At 39.2% G+C, this 18,919-nt stretch overlaps 3 protein-coding genes across 3 annotated transcripts; all 3 read left to right on the forward strand.

Annotated features, from left to right (window-relative positions):
* Nucleotides 1–294: 294 nt before the first annotated feature.
* On the forward strand, nucleotides 295–11,582 carry LOC124467413 (trichohyalin-like; the record flags this gene model as incomplete). The annotated part of the gene is made up of 6 exons (XM_047019695.1): nucleotides 295–531; nucleotides 856–908; nucleotides 1,178–1,426; nucleotides 1,529–5,748; nucleotides 5,970–9,473; nucleotides 9,711–11,582. Coding segments are annotated over exons 2-6 (9,867 nt in total), but the record flags the coding sequence as incomplete, so codon positions are not given.
* Nucleotides 11,583–14,219: 2,637 nt separating this feature from the next.
* Nucleotides 14,220–16,584, forward strand: LOC124467415 (trichohyalin-like). The gene is made up of 2 exons (XM_047019696.1): nucleotides 14,220–15,823; nucleotides 16,569–16,584. The coding sequence occupies exons 1-2, from the start codon at nucleotides 14,274–14,276 to the stop codon at nucleotides 16,582–16,584; spliced, it is 1,566 nt and encodes a 521-aa protein (XP_046875652.1). The 5' UTR covers nucleotides 14,220–14,273.
* A 282-nt stretch (nucleotides 16,585–16,866) lies between these two features.
* On the forward strand, nucleotides 16,867–18,625 carry LOC124467416 (nuclear matrix constituent protein 1-like). The gene is made up of 2 exons (XM_047019697.1): nucleotides 16,867–17,820; nucleotides 18,621–18,625. Exons 1-2 carry the CDS (start codon nucleotides 16,893–16,895, stop codon nucleotides 18,623–18,625), a joined length of 933 nt encoding a protein of 310 aa, XP_046875653.1. The 5' UTR covers nucleotides 16,867–16,892.
* The last annotated feature ends 294 nt before the right edge of the window (nucleotides 18,626–18,919 follow it).

The raw sequence follows: 18,919 nt of genomic DNA on the forward strand, positions 1-18,919 counted from the left end.
AAAATATTTTAGTCTAGAACGAAAGTATTGGCAAAACAGCTTTCATTTCAAAACAATTTAATCTGAACACTTGTTTTGAAATACATATCAGTCTTGAATTCTTTGGGACCTGTGTGAGACTGAGAAATTATGTTTATAAAGTGTGTGTGTGTGTGTACGTTTGTGTTTGGGGGTGGGAGGGTGATAAAAAGATGAACAGAGTGTCTATCTGTTCACATGTGATTACATATTCCATGCATGCTTAGGTGTCCCAGGCAGCATGCCAGACAAGGGACAGACAGCCACCCCACCCTTATCGGAGAAAGGCAGGCTGATGACGAAAGCAGTCAAAAACATTCTGCCACCCAACTTTCTTCTATTGCTTGGTATTGCACCCATGTAACTCAATTTAAATGGACAGTGATAGGGTGATTTTAAAAAGGTTTCGCAATAATTTAGTATCGACTTCACACCCATGATCTGGTAAGCCTGGACCCGTTAAATAGACCAGAAAACTGAAAAAGCTATTCTTGCAAATCACTCTCTTCAAAGGTATGGTTTTCACAAAATATTTTTAATGCATTCCATGACAGTGGTTAAAAACTAAAATACAAATGTATGTGTTGATTTGTGTTGGCTTCTTTATCAAGACTATGGTATACTGTCAAAGTTTAACCAAGGTCATAACATCATGCACCCCATTGAGCTTACATTTAAATGGAAGAAAAAAGAACACTATTAAACACTGTTTGTTTTTGTTGTTGTTGACCTTCACCCAATATCACTTTTGTGGCAACATTTTGGTTCATGCAAAGATCTTACCTTAAAAAGTAACATCTGAATGCTCACATCAAGCCATCTAATTTCTTAAACCAGATCAGTGATCCAGCTAACAACACCAGGAGTCATGGCAGAATCAAGAGACCACGGTCTGTATTGTTTTTTATGGAACAGTACTCTTACACATTTTCTCAATTCCACACCTATCTTTGAAATATAATATAGATAAATTAGGCTGCATCTATGTAGTGCTAAATAAAATCACACTGTTGTTTTAAATGATTGAATAAACCACTATATTCAGTATATTGTTTTATTTCAGCATAACATCAATGGCTACTTAGCATGCTTTCACACATATAATGCATTAGCTACAGTGTCATCCAAACATAATTCACTCAATTCACTTCATTTCTAGTTGGGAAATTCCTGGAGGAATTCAGGGAAGAGATCTCAGCTGGGGTGCGGTCAGCTGGGTCCATAGTGGAGGCTGTAATATCACAACAACTAATTACAGAGGATCAAGTGCCTGCAGTCAGGGACGCCTTGACCTTAAATGGCCAGATGAGGGCACTGTTTGATGCAATTGAGTCAGCGTCACCGCAAAATAGAGTTGGCTTCCACCTATTACTGACACTGAAAGAGCCTGAACTCATGGCTGAACTAGGTGAGTGAAACTACTGCCATTGTAGTTTGAATGTTAAGACAAAACTAAATGCATATAAAACATGTTCTCATAAAATATGTTGTTAATTTCCAACCCCAATAGAGCAAAGGCAAAGAAATAGTAAGACAACACAGACAGAATCAGAACAAGCATATGAAGGAGGCAGGAAAAAAACTGAGGACAAAACTGGACCAAAAGCTAACATGCAGATAAAGAAAGACAATCTGAAAAGACGAAGACTTGAAACGATGCGAGCCATTGAGGAGATTGAGAGACTTTGGGAAGGGAGCAAAAGAGAGAGAGATGAAACAGACATGATGAAGGCCAGGATTCAGCAACAGCAAGAAGAGATTGACAGGTTGGTGAAAGAGAAACAAGAGCAGAGCGTGAACATGGAAGAGATGAGGAGGGAGATAGAAAGTGTGAACGTGAAGCTGGAAAAGAACAAGGAGGAAATAAACCAGGAGAAAGAGAGAATTCAGCAAATGTGGGCCGATTTACAGACCGAGAAGGACAACTTAGAGGGACGGAGGAGTGAGATAATCGACGAGAGACACAGTTTGCTGTTGATCAAGCATGAGACGTTGAGAGCAAAGGACGAGATAGAGCAGAGTAAAGCGATCACAAAACGTGAGCAGGAGAACATGGAAAAGATAAAGGTTGATATTCAAGCACAGATAACTGATATTGAGAGGAGAATGAGGGACACAAAACAATCAAAAGAGCAGATGGAAGACATCAGGGATCAAGTGCACAGGGAAAGAGATGACCTTGAGAAAAAACAAGATGACATCAAGAAACAGAAAGAGCAATTTGAGCAGATTAAAAAGGAGCTCAACAAAGTTAAAGAAGAGATAGAACGAAGGTGGTCTGAAATAGAAAGAGAGGAACTTGAACAGAGGGCCAGGATCCAAAAAGAGAAAGAAGACCTAGAGAATATGCGAACCGAGATGCAGAAAGCAGAGGAGGACATTGAAGAAAACAGGAAAGAAACCAAGAGAGAGAAAGACCATGTGAACAACCTAAAAACACAGATACTTCTTGAGAAGGATTCAGTAGAAAAGGACAGACAAGCAATATTGAGGAAACAGAAAGAATTGGAACAGGCAAAACTTAAAATTAAAATGGACCAAGAAGAAATAGAACAAACCAGGGAAATGTCACAAAAAGTGAAAGAGAGATTGGAACAGACGGAAGTTGACCTTCAGAGACAAATGCAAGAGATTGAGAAACAAATGGAAAAGACCAGGAAAGCAAATAGCGTCATGGAAAATATGAAAGCTGAAATCCAAGGACAAAATCAGGCACTAGAAAAAAAGCAGGATGAGACGAGAAGAATGAGGGAAGAGCTGGAGAGAAGAAGGTATGAGATTGTAAAAGAGGGTCTGGATCAAAGGGCTGAAATACAGAGGGAGAGGGAGGAAGTTGAAAGTATGAAGCTTGACTTGATGAAACACAAAGACATGGAGAAAATCAGACAAGGCAGAGAGAGAGAGGAGGCCAGGCTGTGGAAAGATGAAAGAAGCCGTGAGAAACAAGAAATTGAGCAAATGAGAGCTGAGTTTCTGATAGAAAAAGACAACTTAGAAAGAAAACAACAGGAGACGGAGAGGGAGAGACAAGATTTGGAGAGGGTACATTTTGAGACAATGAGAGTGAAAGAAGAGTTGGAGCAAAGCCAGGAAATCACAAAACAAGAGAAAGCAAAGATGGTTCAAATGAAGGCATATATACAGAAACAGATTGATGACATAGAAGAGAAAATTGCTGAGACCAAGCAAGCCAAGGACAAAATGGAAGAAATGAAAATGGAGATAGAAAGAGAACGTAATGATCTGGAGGCGAGAAGGGAAAAGGTCAGGAAAGAGATAGACCACTATGAAGGTATCAAACTTGAGATAATTCAAGTAAAAGAAGAAATTGAGAGGAAATGGTGTGAGACTGAGAAAGAAGAAATGGAACAGAGAGCAAAAGCCAACCGAGAGAAAGAAGCACTGGAGCAGCTGAGAGACGACATTCAAAAAGCGAAAGACAAACTAGACAGAGAAAAAATGGAGGCTGAGAAAGACAGAGACAACATTGAAAACATGAAGGCCAGCTTAAAACACGAGAGGGACAGTGTGGACGTAAAAATCAAGGAAGCCAAAGCAAAGAGTGACAGCATGACAGAGATGGAGCACAAGATACAAGATGAAATGCAAGAGATGGAGAAAATCAAACTTATCACATTGCAAGACAAAGACAATGTCTCACAGATGAAGGTTGAGCTTCAGAGACAAATGACAGAAATGAAGGATCATATGGAGGAAACGAACAGAGCCAAAGAGCAGGTGGATCAGGAAAGGGCTGTCTTGGAGAAACAGAGAAATGAAATGGCAAAAGTTAAGGAGGATAGGGAGCGACAAAGATATGAAACAGTTAAAGAAGACCTAGAACAACAAGCAGGATTGCAAACGGAAAGAGAGATGTTGGAGAACTTGAGAGATGAGATTAAAACAGCTAAGGAGGAGTTAGAAAAGGCACAGCAGCTGGAAAAAGAAATAAGGGATTTGAAGCAAAATGTGTATGACGCACAGCAGGAAAAAGAGATGCTTGAGCAAATCAAATCTGAGATTCTGAATGAAAGGGCACTTCTTCAAACCAAACATATAGAAGCCGCAAGAGAACAAGAGGACTTGGATCTTCTGCGTAGAAAGACACTAAACGAAAAACTAAAGATTGAGAATCAAAAGGATGCAGCCATCAAAGAAGCAATAGAGCAGAAAACTGCATTTGAGAGAGTAAAGGAGGAATTTGAAATTCAAATGGAGAAGGAGAAAAAAGAAATGCAACATGACAGAGATGTGATAAAGCAGGATAGAAACCAGGTAGAACAAATGAAAATCAAAATAAAGAACCAGGAAGAAGAAATTAACAGAACCATTCAGAAGACAATGCAAGCTAAAGATCTGATGGAGAGGATGAAAGCTGAGATTGAGAGAGAAAGGGAACTTTTGGAAAGAATAAGGGACCAGGCCAGGAGAGAGAAAGAGCCATATGAAAAGGTCAAGAATGAGTTGAACAGGGTCAAAGAAGAGATGGAAAAACTGTGGGATGAGGTAGAGAGGGAGGAACATGAAGAAAAAATAACACTCAAACGTGAAAATGAAGAGTTGAAGAAGCGTTTGGAGGAGATCAAGAATGAGATTGGAGAAATTCAAACGCTGAAAGATGACCTTCAGCATCAGAGGGAAGAGATTGATGCTAACATGGAGCGGGTTATTATGGAACTAGACAAACTGGAAAAAACAAAGGCTGAGATGCAGAGAGAAAAAGTGGACATTGAAAACAAGATGGCAAAGACTAAGTCTGAGAGAGATGAGTTGGAAAGAATGAAGTCTGAGATGGAAATCCAGAGGGAGGACATTGAGATCAAAATGCAACAAGCAAGAGCAGAGATGGATGAGATGAGATCTATGAAGGAGGACATCCAGAGACAAAAACAAGAGCTTGATGACAGGCTGCAAAAGACAAAGAGAGAGATGAGAGAGACTGAACTGATCAAAAGTGAGATGGAGTGGAAGAAAAAGGATGTCGATCACAGAATGAGAAAGACCATGAGAAAGAAAGAAGAGACTGAAAGGATGAAAGCTGAGATTGAGAACGCTAAAGAGGAGATGGACCAGAAGATGAGAGAGACGCAGAGAGAGAAATTTGAAATTGAAAGGGCCCAGGCTGACGTAGAGAGGGCAAAACAAGAGCTGGAGACAAAAATGGATGAAAGCTTTGGTGATATTAATGAGGGGGGACTAATAAATGCTGAGTTACTCAGGCTGATTGAAGATATGGACAGAACCAGAGAGATGGTGCATCAAATAAAAGGGCAGATGGAAAATCAAATGGAAAAAAGCAACATGAACATGGATGATAAGAACAGAGTGAATGCTGAAATTCAAAGATTGATTCTTGAGGTGGAAGAAATTAGAGAAGTGTTAAGAAGGGTCAAAGATGAAATTGAACAAAACAAAGATATTCTGAAAGAGGAAAAGGACAGCATCAAACAGATGAAGACGGAGATTAAGAAAAAAAGAAAGGAAGTAGACCAGCGACTAGAAAATAATATGCATGAGAGGGATGAGTTAGAGATACTGAAGATAAAGATACAGAGACAGAGAGAAGATGTGGAACAGATCAGGGAAGATATAACTACAGAGAATCACAAGATGGAAATTATTAGAGAAGACATACAGAGAGAAACTACAGAAGTCAACCGGACAAGAGAGGAGATTCAAAAAGCCCAAAGGAGGATTGAGGAAGACAAAGCAAACCTGCAAAGAGATAAGGTATGTAGAGAATTTGTTTTCTTAAGATTGTGGGCATCATGATAATACTATCTAATACAAATGCTATACTGTATAAATGTTCCAAAAGGTAAGTTGCAATGGAAGTTGTAAGGTGTAAAGTAAGTTGTAGTGTAGTGCAATCTTTTTTTTGGTTCTTGTTGGTAATTCCAGCTGTAGTGACACATTCTAAACATCATGAAACAATTCTTTAATTTCCAAAGGATTTTATGGATACTTTGAAATCTGAGCTTGAAAGACAAAAACAGGAAAACAGATTGGAAAAGAAAATACAAGTTCAGACCATTGTGAAGAAACATCAGGATGTAACTGATAAGAAATACCTTGAAGTTGCAATAGCAGAGACATCTGAAGGAAAAGAGGACAAAGACATGGGAGAGGACAGGATTTCAAATGAGAACGTTGTTTACAAGGAAACTAGTTCAGCTTATTTTGAAAAGGGTGTTGTGGAGGATGACATAGATAAACAGAAAGATGAGAGTGATGTGATCTTGGAAATACCAAAGATGGAAAATTACGATTTGATTGGCCAGAAATCTAATAGTGAGTTGAAAAAGATTGTAGAAAACTTACTGAAACAGGGAGCTGAAGAAAGGATGGAGCAGGCAAGGCCTGAGATGCAGAAACAAAAAGATGACATTGAAAACAAGATGGCAAAGACCAAGGCTGAGAGAGATGATCTGGAAAGAGTTAAATCTGAACTACAGATACAGAAAGAAGAAATGGAAGTCAAAACGAAACAAGCAAAAGCAGAGATGGATGAGATGAGTTACATGAAGGAAGCCATTCAGAGAGAAAAACAAGAACTCGATGACAAGATTCAAAACACAAAAAGAGAGATGGCAGAAATGGAAATACTGAAGACTGAAATGGAAATAAAGAAGAGGGACCTTGAACAGACAATGAGGAAGACCACAAGAAAGAAAGATGAACTTCAGAATACAAGGGCTGAGCTAGAGAGAGCTAAAGAAGAGTTGGAACAAACAAGGGCACAGGCATATGGAGATGACATTGAACAAGAGAAGGACAGGTTGAAAGAGGAAAAGGACCAAATAAAACTGATGAAGAACGAAATGCAGAGAAAGAGAAGAGAGCTAGACCAGCGATTGGAGAAGAATGTCCGTGAGAGGGATGAGTTAGAAATACTGAAGATAAAAATACAGAGACAAAGGGAAGAGATGGAACAGAAGATGGAGGACATGATGAGAGAAAGTCAAAAAATGGAAGTGGTGAGAGACGAGATAAAGAAATGCCAGAAGAAGGTTGAGGATGACAACAAAGACTTGGAGTGTATGCAACATCAACTCGTCAACCAAAAGATTGCACTGGAAAATCAACAAAAAGAACTAGATATAAAGGAAAGGGAAATTGAGGCTAGGGGGAAAGACATGTTGAGATGGAGAGATGAGTTGGAATCAAAGCAAGAATGCATAAGTGATGACCTTAACAGAGAGAGACAAGACATCCATAACACAAAGGCCATGATAGCAAAAGAGATTGCAGAAGAGAGAGATGAGATGGAAAAATGTAGGAATAATCTCATAGAGAAGAGAGAGGAGATTCAGTTGGCTTTAGATGATATCAGGAAAAGGAAAAGCGATCTGGACCAAATGAAGGTAGATATAGACAGAGACAGACAAACACTTGATGATGAGCAAAGCAGAAAGGAAATGGAGGTGGGTGGGTTGACACTGAGAATAACAGAACTGGTGATAGAAAAGGGTTGCATGGAACAACATATTGCAGAATTTAAAGATGTTAAAGACAAATTGATAAAGGATATAAAAAACCATATGGAGGACCTGGAGGTAAAAAGTCAAGAAATACAGAGATTGAAAGGGGAAATAGATGATCTAAAGACACAGAAAATTGAGATTGAAGCTCATATTGAACAGGCAAAGAAGGATATGGACAGTCTAGGCAAGACTATGTCTAATCTACAGAGACCAAACCATGACACAGAAAAAAATATGGCAAAGAACATGACAGAGAGAGATGTACTGGAAAGCTTGAAATCTGAGATACAGATGCAGAAAGAGGAAAATGAAAAGAAAGTGCAACAGGTTAGAGCAGATATGGATGAAATGAGATTGATGAAGGAACACATTCAGAAAGAAAAGAATGCCCTTGAAGACAAATTACAAAAATCCAAAAGAGATATGAGAGAGATGGAAATACTGAAGGCTGAAATGGAAACAAGAAAAAGGGATCTAGAACAAACCATGAGAAAGACCAATAGAAAGAAGGACGAAATTGAAAACATGTGGGCTGACATTTACAAACATGAAGAAGAGATGGAACAAAGAAGGGAGGTTATGAACAGAGAGAAAGATGAATTTGACAAAGGAAAAGCAAAACGAGAAAAGGAGGGCCTTGAAGAGATTTCTGGCCAGATTCAGAAGGAAAGAGAGGATATTACAAAACAAATGGAAGATGTCAAGAATAGAACACTGGATCTGGAGGCAATGAAGGCTGAAGTTGAGTTAGAGAAACAAGGAATCGAAGACATCAAGAAGATTCTATCAAACGGGAGAGAAGAAATTGAACGAGTCAAGATTGAGATGGAAGCAGAAAAGAAAAATATAAAGAACCTGAACAGAAAAATGAAAGAAGATATGAATGTGCTGGAAGAGAGGAAGGCTGAAATGGAAATAGAGAAAAAAGAAGCAGAAAAGCACATGGCTGAATTGAAAGAGGAAGAGCAAGACATTAAGGAGAGTATCAACAAGATGAGAGACAACCTTGAGCAGAACACGGCTGAAATACAACAACAGAGACATGAGGTAGACAGGGCAATGGGAGAATTACACATCAAAAAGAATGAACTACAACTAAGCTCTATAGAGGTGAATAAACAGAGAGATGAGATGTCAAATGAAAAGATCCAGGTGGAGCAAGACAAACAAAATATTCGAGGTGAAAAGGTTGAACTGGAACGGATCAAGACTGAGTTACAAGAAAAGTCAGAGAATCTAGATCAACTCATGGACATGACAAAACGAGAAAAGGACGGCCTTGAAGAGATTTCTGGCCAGATTCAGAAGGAAAGAGAGGATATTACAAAACAAATGGAAGATGTCAAGAATAGAACACTGGATCTGGAGGCAATGAAAGCTGAAGTTGAGTCAGAGAAACAAGAAATTGAAGACATCAAGAAGATGCTGTCAGATGAAAGAGATGACCTGAAACAGATGAAGATTGAGTTGGAAAGCCAACACCTACACATTGACAACACCAAGGGTAGGATTAATATGGCAATGGATGAGTTGGAAGAGAGGAAGACTGAAATGGAAAAAGAGAAAAAAGAAGCAGAAAAGCACAGGGCTGAATTGAAAGAGGAAGAGCAAGACATTAAGGAGAGTATCAACAAGATGAGAGACAACCTTGAGCAGAACACGGCTGAAATACAACAACAGAGAGATGAGGTAGACAGGGCAATGGGAGAATTAAACATCAAAAAGAATGAACTGGAACTAAGCTCTATAGAGGTGAATAAACAGAGAGATGAGATGTCAAAGGAAAAGATCCAGGTGGAGCAAGACAAACAAAATATTCAAGGTGAAAAGGTTGAACTGGAACGGATCAAGACTGAGTTACAAGAAAGGTCAGAGAATCTAGATCAACTCATGGACATGACAAAACGAGAAAAGGAGGGCCTTGAAGAGATTTCTGGCCAGATTCAGAAGGAAAGAGAGGATATTACAAAACAAATGGAAGATGTCAAGAATAGAACACTGTATCTGGAGGCAATGAAGGCTGAAGTTGAGTTAGAGAAACAAGGAATCGAAGACATCAAGAAGATTCTATCAAACGGGAGAGAAGAGATTGAACGAGTCAAGATTGAGATGGAAGCAGAAAAGAAAAATATAAACAACCTGAACAGAAAAATGAAAGAAGATATGAATGTGCTGGAAGAGAGGAAGGCTGAAATGGAAATAGAGAAAAAAGAAGCAGAAAAGCACAGGGCTGAATTGAAAGAGGAAGAGCAAGACATTAAGGAGAGTATCAACAAGATGAGAGACAACCTTGAGCAGAACACGGCTGAAATACAACAACAGAGACATGAGGTAGACAGGGCAACGGGAGAATTAAACATCAAAAAGAATGAACTGGAACTAAGCTCTATAGAGGTGAATAAACAGCGAGATGAGATGTCAAAGGAAAAGATCCAGGTGGAGCAAGACAAACAAAATATTCAAGGTGAAAAGGTTGAACTGGAACGGATCAAGACTGAGTTACAAGAAAGGTCAGAGAATCTAGATCAACTCATGGACATGACAAAACGAGAAAAGGACGGCCTTGAAGAGATTTCTGGCCAGATTCAGAAGGAAAGAGAGGATATTACAAAACAAATGGAAGATGTCAAGAATAGAACACTGGATCTGGAGGCAATGAAAGCTGAAGTTGAGTCAGAGAAACAAGGAATTGAAGACATCAAGAAGATGCTGTCAGATGAAAGAGATGACCTGAAACAGATGAAGATTGAGTTGGAAAGCCAACACCTACACATTGACAACACCAAGGGTAGGATTAATATGGCAATGGATAAGTTGGAAGAGAGGAAGACTGAAATGGAAAAAGAGAAAAAAGAAGCAGAAAAGCACAGGGCTGAATTGAAAGAGGAAGAGCAAGACATTAAGGAGAGTATCAACAAGATGAGAGACAACCTTGAGCAGAACACGGCTGAAATACAACAACAGAGAGATGAGGTAGACAGGGCAATGGGAGAATTAAACATCAAAAAGAATGAACTGGAACTAAGCTCTATAGAGGTGAATAAACAGAGAGATGAGATGTCAAAGGAAAAGATCCAGGTGGAGCAAGACAAACTAAATATTCGAGGTGAAAAGGTTGAACTGGAACGGATCAAGACTGAGTTACAAGAAAAGTCAGAGAATCTAGATCAACTCATGGACATGACAAAACGAGAAAAGGAGGGCCTTGAAGAGATTTATGGCCAGATTCAGAAGGAAAGAGAGGATATTACAAAACAAATGGAAGATGTCAAGAATAGAACACTGGATCTGGAGGCAATGAAGGCTGAAGTTGAGTTAGAGAAACAAGGAATCGAAGACATCAAAAAGATTCTATCAAACGGGAGAGAAGAAATTGAACGAGTCAAGATTGAGATGGAAGCAGAAAAGAAAAATATAAAGAACCTGAACAGAAAAATGAAAGAAGATATGAATGTGCTGGAAGAGAGGAAGGCTGAAATGGAAATAGAGAAAAAAGAAGCAGAAAAGCACATGGCTGAATTGAAAGAGGAAGAGCAAGACATTAAGGAGAGTATCAACAAGATGAGAGACAACCTTGAGCAGAACACGGCTGAAATACAACAACAGAGACATGAGGTAGACAGGGCAACGGGAGAATTAAACATCAAAAAGAATGAACTACAACTAAGCTCTATAGAGGTGAATAAACAGAGAGATGAGATGTCAAAGGAAAAGATCCAGGTGGAGCAAGACAAACAAAATATTCAAGGTGAAAAGGTTGAACTGGAACGGATCAAGACTGAGTTACAAGAAAGGTCAGAGAATCTAGATCAACTCATGGACATGACAAAACGAGAAAAGGAGGGCCTTGAAGAGATTTATGGCCAGATTCAGAAGGAAAGAGAGGATATTACAAAACAAATGGAAGATGTCAAGAATAGAACACTGGATCTGGAGGCAATGAAGGCTGAAGTTGAGTTGGAGAAACAAGGAATCGAAGACATCAAGAAGATTCTATCAAACGGGAGAGAAGAAATTGAACGAGTCAAGATTGAGATGGAAGCAGAAAAGAAAAATATAAACAACCTGAACAGAAAAATGAAAGAAGATATGAATGTGCTGGAAGAGAGGAAGGCTGAAATGGAAATAGAGAAAAAAGAAGCAGAAAAGCACATGGCTGAATTGAAAGAGGAAGAGCAAGACATTAAGGAGAGTATCAACAAGATGAGAGACAACCTTGAGCAGAACACGGCTGAAATACAACAACAGAGACATGAGGTAGACAGGGCAATGGGAGAATTACACATCAAAAAGAATGAACTACAACTAAGCTCTATAGAGGTGAATAAACAGAGAGATGAGATGTCAAATGAAAAGATCCAGGTGGAGCAAGACAAACAAAATATTCGAGGTGAAAAGGTTGAACTGGAACGGATCAAGACTGAGTTACAAGAAAAGTCAGAGAATCTAGATCAACTCATGGACATGACAAAACGAGAAAAGGACGGCCTTGAAGAGATTTCTGGCCAGATTCAGAAGGAAAGAGAGGATATTACAAAACAAATGGAAGATGTCAAGAATAGAACACTGGATCTGGAGGCAATGAAAGCTGAAGTTGAGTCAGAGAAACAAGAAATTGAAGACATCAAGAAGATGCTGTCAGATGAAAGAGATGACCTGAAACAGATGAAGATTGAGTTGGAAAGCCAACACCTACACATTGACAACACCAAGGGTAGGATTAATATGGCAATGGATGAGTTGGAAGAGAGGAAGACTGAAATGGAAAAAGAGAAAAAAGAAGCAGAAAAGCACAGGGCTGAATTGAAAGAGGAAGAGCAAGACATTAAGGAGAGTATCAACAAGATGAGAGACAACCTTGAGCAGAACACGGCTGAAATACAACAACAGAGAGATGAGGTAGACAGGGCAATGGGAGAATTAAACATCAAAAAGAATGAACTGGAACTAAGCTCTATAGAGGTGAATAAACAGAGAGATGAGATGTCAAAGGAAAAGATCCAGGTGGAGCAAGACAAACAAAATATTCAAGGTGAAAAGGTTGAACTGGAACGGATCAAGACTGAGTTACAAGAAAGGTCAGAGAATCTAGATCAACTCATGGACATGACAAAACGAGAAAAGGAGGGCCTTGAAGAGATTTCTGGCCAGATTCAGAAGGAAAGAGAGGATATTACAAAACAAATGGAAGATGTCAAGAATAGAACACTGTATCTGGAGGCAATGAAGGCTGAAGTTGAGTTAGAGAAACAAGGAATTGAAGACATCAAGAAGATTCTATCAAACGGGAGAGAAGAGATTGAACGAGTCAAGATTGAGATGGAAGCAGAAAAGAAAAATATAAACAACCTGAACAGAAAAATGAAAGAAGATATGAATGTGCTGGAAGAGAGGAAGGCTGAAATGGAAATAGAGAAAAAAGAAGCAGAAAAGCACAGGGCTGAATTGAAAGAGGAAGAGCAAGACATTAAGGAGAGTATCAACAAGATGAGAGACAACCTTGAGCAGAACACGGCTGAAATACAACAACAGAGACATGAGGTAGACAGGGCAACGGGAGAATTAAACATCAAAAAGAATGAACTGGAACTAAGCTCTATAGAGGTGAATAAACAGCGAGATGAGATGTCAAAGGAAAAGATCCAGGTGGAGCAAGACAAACAAAATATTCAAGGTGAAAAGGTTGAACTGGAACGGATCAAGACTGAGTTACAAGAAAGGTCAGAGAATCTAGATCAACTCATGGACATGACAAAACGAGAAAAGGACGGCCTTGAAGAGATTTCTGGCCAGATTCAGAAGGAAAGAGAGGATATTACAAAACAAATGGAAGATGTCAAGAATAGAACACTGGATCTGGAGGCAATGAAAGCTGAAGTTGAGTCAGAGAAACAAGGAATTGAAGACATCAAGAAGATGCTGTCAGATGAAAGAGATGACCTGAAACAGATGAAGATTGAGTTGGAAAGCCAACACCTACACATTGACAACACCAAGGGTAGGATTAATATGGCAATGGATGAGTTGGAAGAGAGGAAGACTGAAATGGAAAAAGAGAAAAAAGAAGCAGAAAAGCACAGGGCTGAATTGAAAGAGGAAGAGCAAGACATTAAGGAGAGTATCAACAAGATGAGAGACAACCTTGAGCAGAACACGGCTGAAATACAACATCAGAGAGATGAGGTAGACAGGGCAATGGGAGAATTAAACATCAAAAAGAATGAACTGGAACTAAGCTCTATAGAGGTGAATAAACAGAGAGATGAGATGTCAAAGGAAAAGATCCAGGTGGAGCAAGACAAACTAAATATTCAAGGTGAAAAGGTTGAACTGGAACTGATCAAGACTGAGTTACAAGAAAGGTCAGAGAATCTAGATCAACTCATGGACATGACAAAACGAGAAAAGGAGGGCCTTGAAGAGATTTCTGGCCAGATTCAGAAGGAAAGAGAGGATATTACAAAACAAATGGAAGATGTCAAGAATAGAACACTGTATCTGGAGGCAATGAAGGCTGAAGTTGAGTTAGAGAAACAAGGAATCAAAGACATCAAGAAGATTCTATCAAACGGGAGAGAAGAGATTGAACGAGTCAAGATTGAGATGGAAGCAGAAAAGAAAAATATAAACAACCTGAACAGAAAAATGAAAGAAGATATGAATGTGCTGGAACAGAGGAAGGCTGAAATGGAAATAGAGAAAAAAGAAGCAGAAAAGCACAGGGCTGAATTGAAAGAGGAAGAGCAAGACATTAAGGAGAGTATCAACAAGATGAGAGACAACCTTGAGCAGAACACGGCTGAAATACAACAACAGAGACATGAGGTAGACAGGGCAACGGGAGAATTAAACATCAAAAAGAATGAACTGGAACTAAGCTCTATAGAGGTGAATAAACAGAGAGATGAGATGTCAAAGGAAAAGATCCAGGTGGAGCAAGACAAACAAAATATTCAAGGTGAAAAGGTTGAACTGGAACGGATCAAGACTGAGTTACAAGAAAGGTCAGAGAATCTAGATCAACTCATGGACATGACAAAACGAGAAAAGGAGGGCCTTGAAGAGATTTATGGCCAGATTCAGAAGGAAAGAGAGGATATTACAAAACAAATGGAAGATGTCAAGAATAGAACACTGGATCTGGAGGCAATGAAGGCTGAAATTGAGTTAGAGAAACAAGGAATCGAAGACATCAAGAAGATTCTATCAAACGGGAGAGAAGAAATTGAACGAGTCAAGATTGAGATGGAAGCAGAAAAGAAAAATATAAAGAACCTGAACAGAAAAATGAAAGAAGATATGAATGTGCTGGAAGAGAGGAAGGCTGAAATGGAAATAGAGAAAAAAGAAGCAGAAAAGCACATGGCTGAATTGAAAGAGGAAGAGCAAGACATTAAGGAGAGTATCAACAAGATGAGAGACAACCTTGAGCAGAACACGGCTGAAATACAACAACAGAGACATGAGGTAGACAGGGCAATGGGAGAATTACACATCAAAAAGAATGAACTACAACTAAGCTCTATAGAGGTGAATAAACAGAGAGATGAGATGTCAAATGAAAAGATCCAGGTGGAGCAAGACAAACAAAATATTCGAGGTGAAAAGGTTGAACTGGAACGGATCAAGACTGAGTTACAAGAAAAGTCAGAGAATCTAGATCAACTCATGGACATGACAAAACGAGAAAAGGACGGCCTTGAAGAGATTTCTGGCCAGATTCAGAAGGAAAGAGAGGATATTACAAAACAAATGGAAGATGTCAAGAATAGAACACTGGATCTGGAGGCAATGAAAGCTGAAGTTGAGTCAGAGAAACAAGAAATTGAAGACATCAAGAAGATGCTGTCAGATGAAAGAGATGACCTGAAACAGATGAAGATTGAGTTGGAAAGCCAACACCTACACATTGACAACACCAAGGGTAGGATTAATATGGCAATGGATGAGTTGGAAGAGAGGAAGACTGAAATGGAAAAAGAGAAAAAAGAAGCAGAAAAGCACAGGGCTGAATTGAAAGAGGAAGAGCAAGACATTAAGGAGAGTATCAACAAGATGAGAGACAACCTTGAGCAGAACACGGCTGAAATACAACAACAGAGAGATGAGGTAGACAGGGCAATGGGAGAATTAAACATCAAAAAGAATGAACTGGAACTAAGCTCTATAGAGGTGAATAAACAGAGAGATGAGATGTCAAAGGAAAAGATCCAGGTGGAGCAAGACAAACAAAATATTCAAGGTGAAAAGGTTGAACTGGAACGGATCAAGACTGAGTTACAAGAAAGGTCAGAGAATCTAGATCAACTCATGGACATGACAAAACGAGAAAAGGAGGGCCTTGAAGAGATTTCTGGCCAGATTCAGAAGGAAAGAGAGGATATTACAAAACAAATGGAAGATGTCAAGAATAGAACACTGGATCTGGAGGCAATGAAGGCTGAAGTTGAGTTAGAGAAACAAGGAATCATCAAGAAGATTCTATCAAACGGGAGAGAAGAGATTGAACGAGTCAAGATTGAGATGGAAGCAGAAAAGAAAAATATAAACAACCTGAACAGAAAAATGAAAGAAGATATGAATGTGCTGGAAGGAAGGCTGAAATGGAAATAGAGAAAAAAGAAGCAGAAAAGCACAGGGCTGAATTGAAAGAGGAAGAGCAAGACATTAAGGAGAGTATCAACAAGATGAGAGACAACCTTGAGCAGAACACGGCTGAAATACAACAACAGAGACATGAGGTAGACAGGGCAACGGGAGAATTAAACATCAAAAAGAATGAACTTAAGCTCTATAGAGGTGAATAAACAGAGAGATGAGATGTCAAAGGAAAAGATCCAGGTGGAGCAAGACAAACAAAATATTCAAGGTGAAAAGGTTGAACTGGAACGGATCAAGACTGAGTTACAAGAAAGGTCAGAGAATCTAGATCAACTCATGGACATGACAAAACGAGAAAAGGAGGGCCTTGAAGAGATTTATGGCCAGATTCAGAAGGAAAGAGAGGATATTACAAAACAAATGGAAGATGTCAAGAATAGAACACTGGATCTGGAGGCAATGAAGGCTGAAATTGAGTTAGAGAAACAAGGAATCGAAGACATCAAGAAGATTCTATCAAACGGGAGAGAAGAAATTGAACGAGTCAAGATTGAGATGGAAGCAGAAAAGAAAAATATAAAGAACCTGAACAGAAAAATGAAAGAAGATATGAATGTGCTGGAAGAGAGGAAGGCTGAAATGGAAATAGAGAAAAAAGAAGCAGAAAAGCACATGGCTGAATTGAAAGAGGAAGAGCAAGACATTAAGGAGAGTATCAACAAGATGAGAGACAACCTTGAGCAGAACACGGCTGAAATACAACAACAGAGACATGAGGTAGACAGGGCAATGGGAGAATTACACATCAAAAAGAATGAACTACAACTAAGCTCTATAGAGGTGAATAAACAGAGAGATGAGATGTCAAATGAAAAGATCCAGGTGGAGCAAGACAAACAAAATATTCGAGGTGAAAAGGTTGAACTGGAACGGATCAAGACTGAGTTACAAGAAAAGTCAGAGAATCTAGATCAACTCATGGACATGACAAAACGAGAAAAGGACGGCCTTGAAGAGATTTCTGGCCAGATTCAGAAGGAAAGAGAGGATATTACAAAACAAATGGAAGATGTCAAGAATAGAACACTGGATCTGGAGGCAATGAAAGCTGAAGTTGAGTCAGAGAAACAAGAAATTGAAGACATCAAGAAGATGCTGTCAGATGAAAGAGATGACCTGAAACAGATGAAGATTGAGTTGGAAAGCCAACACCTACACATTGACAACACCAAGGGTAGGATTAATATGGCAATGGATGAGTTGGAAGAGAGGAAGACTGAAATGGAAAAAGAGAAAAAAGAAGCAGAAAAGCACAGGGCTGAATTGAAAGAGGAAGAGCAAGACATTAAGGAGAGTATCAACAAGATGAGAGACAACCTTGAGCAGAACACGGCTGAAATACAACAACAGAGAGATGAGGTAGACAGGGCAATGGGAGAATTAAACATCAAAAAGAATGAACTGGAACTAAGCTCTATAGAGGTGAATAAACAGAGAGATGAGATGTCAAAGGAAAAGATCCAGGTGGAGCAAGACAAACAAAATATTCAAGGTGAAAAGGTTGAACTGGAACGGATCAAGACTGAGTTACAAGAAAGGTCAGAGAATCTAGATCAACTCATGGACATGACAAAACGAGAAAAGGAGGGCCTTGAAGAGATTTATGGCCAGATTCAGAAGGAAAGAGAGGATATTACAAAACAAATGGAAGATGTCAAGAATAGAACACTGGATCTGGAGGCAATGAAGGCTGAAGTTGAGTTAGAGAAACAAGGAATCGAAGACATCAAGAAGATTCTATCAAACGGGAGAGAAGAAATTGAACGAGTCAAGATTGAGATGGAAGCAGAAAAGAAAAATATAAAGAACCTGAACAGAAAAATGAAAGAAGATATGAATGTGCTGGAAGAGAGGAAGGCTGAAATGGAAATAGAGAAAAAAGAAGCAGAAAAGCACATGGCTGAATTGAAAGAGGAAGAGCAAGACATTAAGGAGAGTATCAACAAGATGAGAGACAACCTTGAGCAGAACACGGCTGAAATACAACAACAGAGACATGAGGTAGACAGGGCAATGGGAGAATTACACATCAAAAAGAATGAACTACAACTAAGCTCTATAGAGGTGAATAAACAGAGAGATGAGATGTCAAAGGAAAAGATCCAGGTGGAGCAAGACAAACAAAATATTCAAGGTGAAAAGGTTGAACTGGAACGGATCAAGACTGAGTTACAAGAAAAGTCAGAGAATCTAGATCAACTCATGGACATGACAAAACGAGAAAAGGACGGCCTTGAAGAGATTTCTGGCCAGATTCAGAAGGAAAGAGAGGATATTACAAAACAAATGGAAGATGTCAAGAATAGAACACTGGATCTGGAGGCAATGAAAGCTGAAGTTGAGTCAGAGAAACAAGGAATTGAAGACATCAAGAAGATGCTGTCAGATGAAAGAGATGACCTGAAACAGATGAAGATTGAGTTGGAAAGCCAACACCTACACATTGACAACACCAAGGGTAGGATTAATATGGCAATGGATGAGTTGGAAGAGAGGAAGACTGAAATGGAAAAAGAGAAAAAAGAAGCAGAAAAGCACAGGGCTGAATTGAAAGAGGAAGAGCAAGACATTAAGGAGAGTATCAACAAGATGAGAGACAACCTTGAGCAGAACACGGCTGAAATACAACAACAGAGAGATGAGGTAGACAGGGCAATGGGAGAATTAAACATCAAAAAGAATGAACTGGAACTAAGCTCTATAGAGGTGAATAAACAGAAAGATGAGATGTCAAAGGAAAAGATCCAGGTGGAGCA

The sequence above is a fragment of the Hypomesus transpacificus genome, chromosome 4 (genome assembly GCF_021917145.1).
Source record: "Hypomesus transpacificus isolate Combined female chromosome 4, fHypTra1, whole genome shotgun sequence".
In the NCBI taxonomy this organism is placed as follows: domain Eukaryota; kingdom Metazoa; phylum Chordata; class Actinopteri; order Osmeriformes; family Osmeridae; genus Hypomesus; species Hypomesus transpacificus.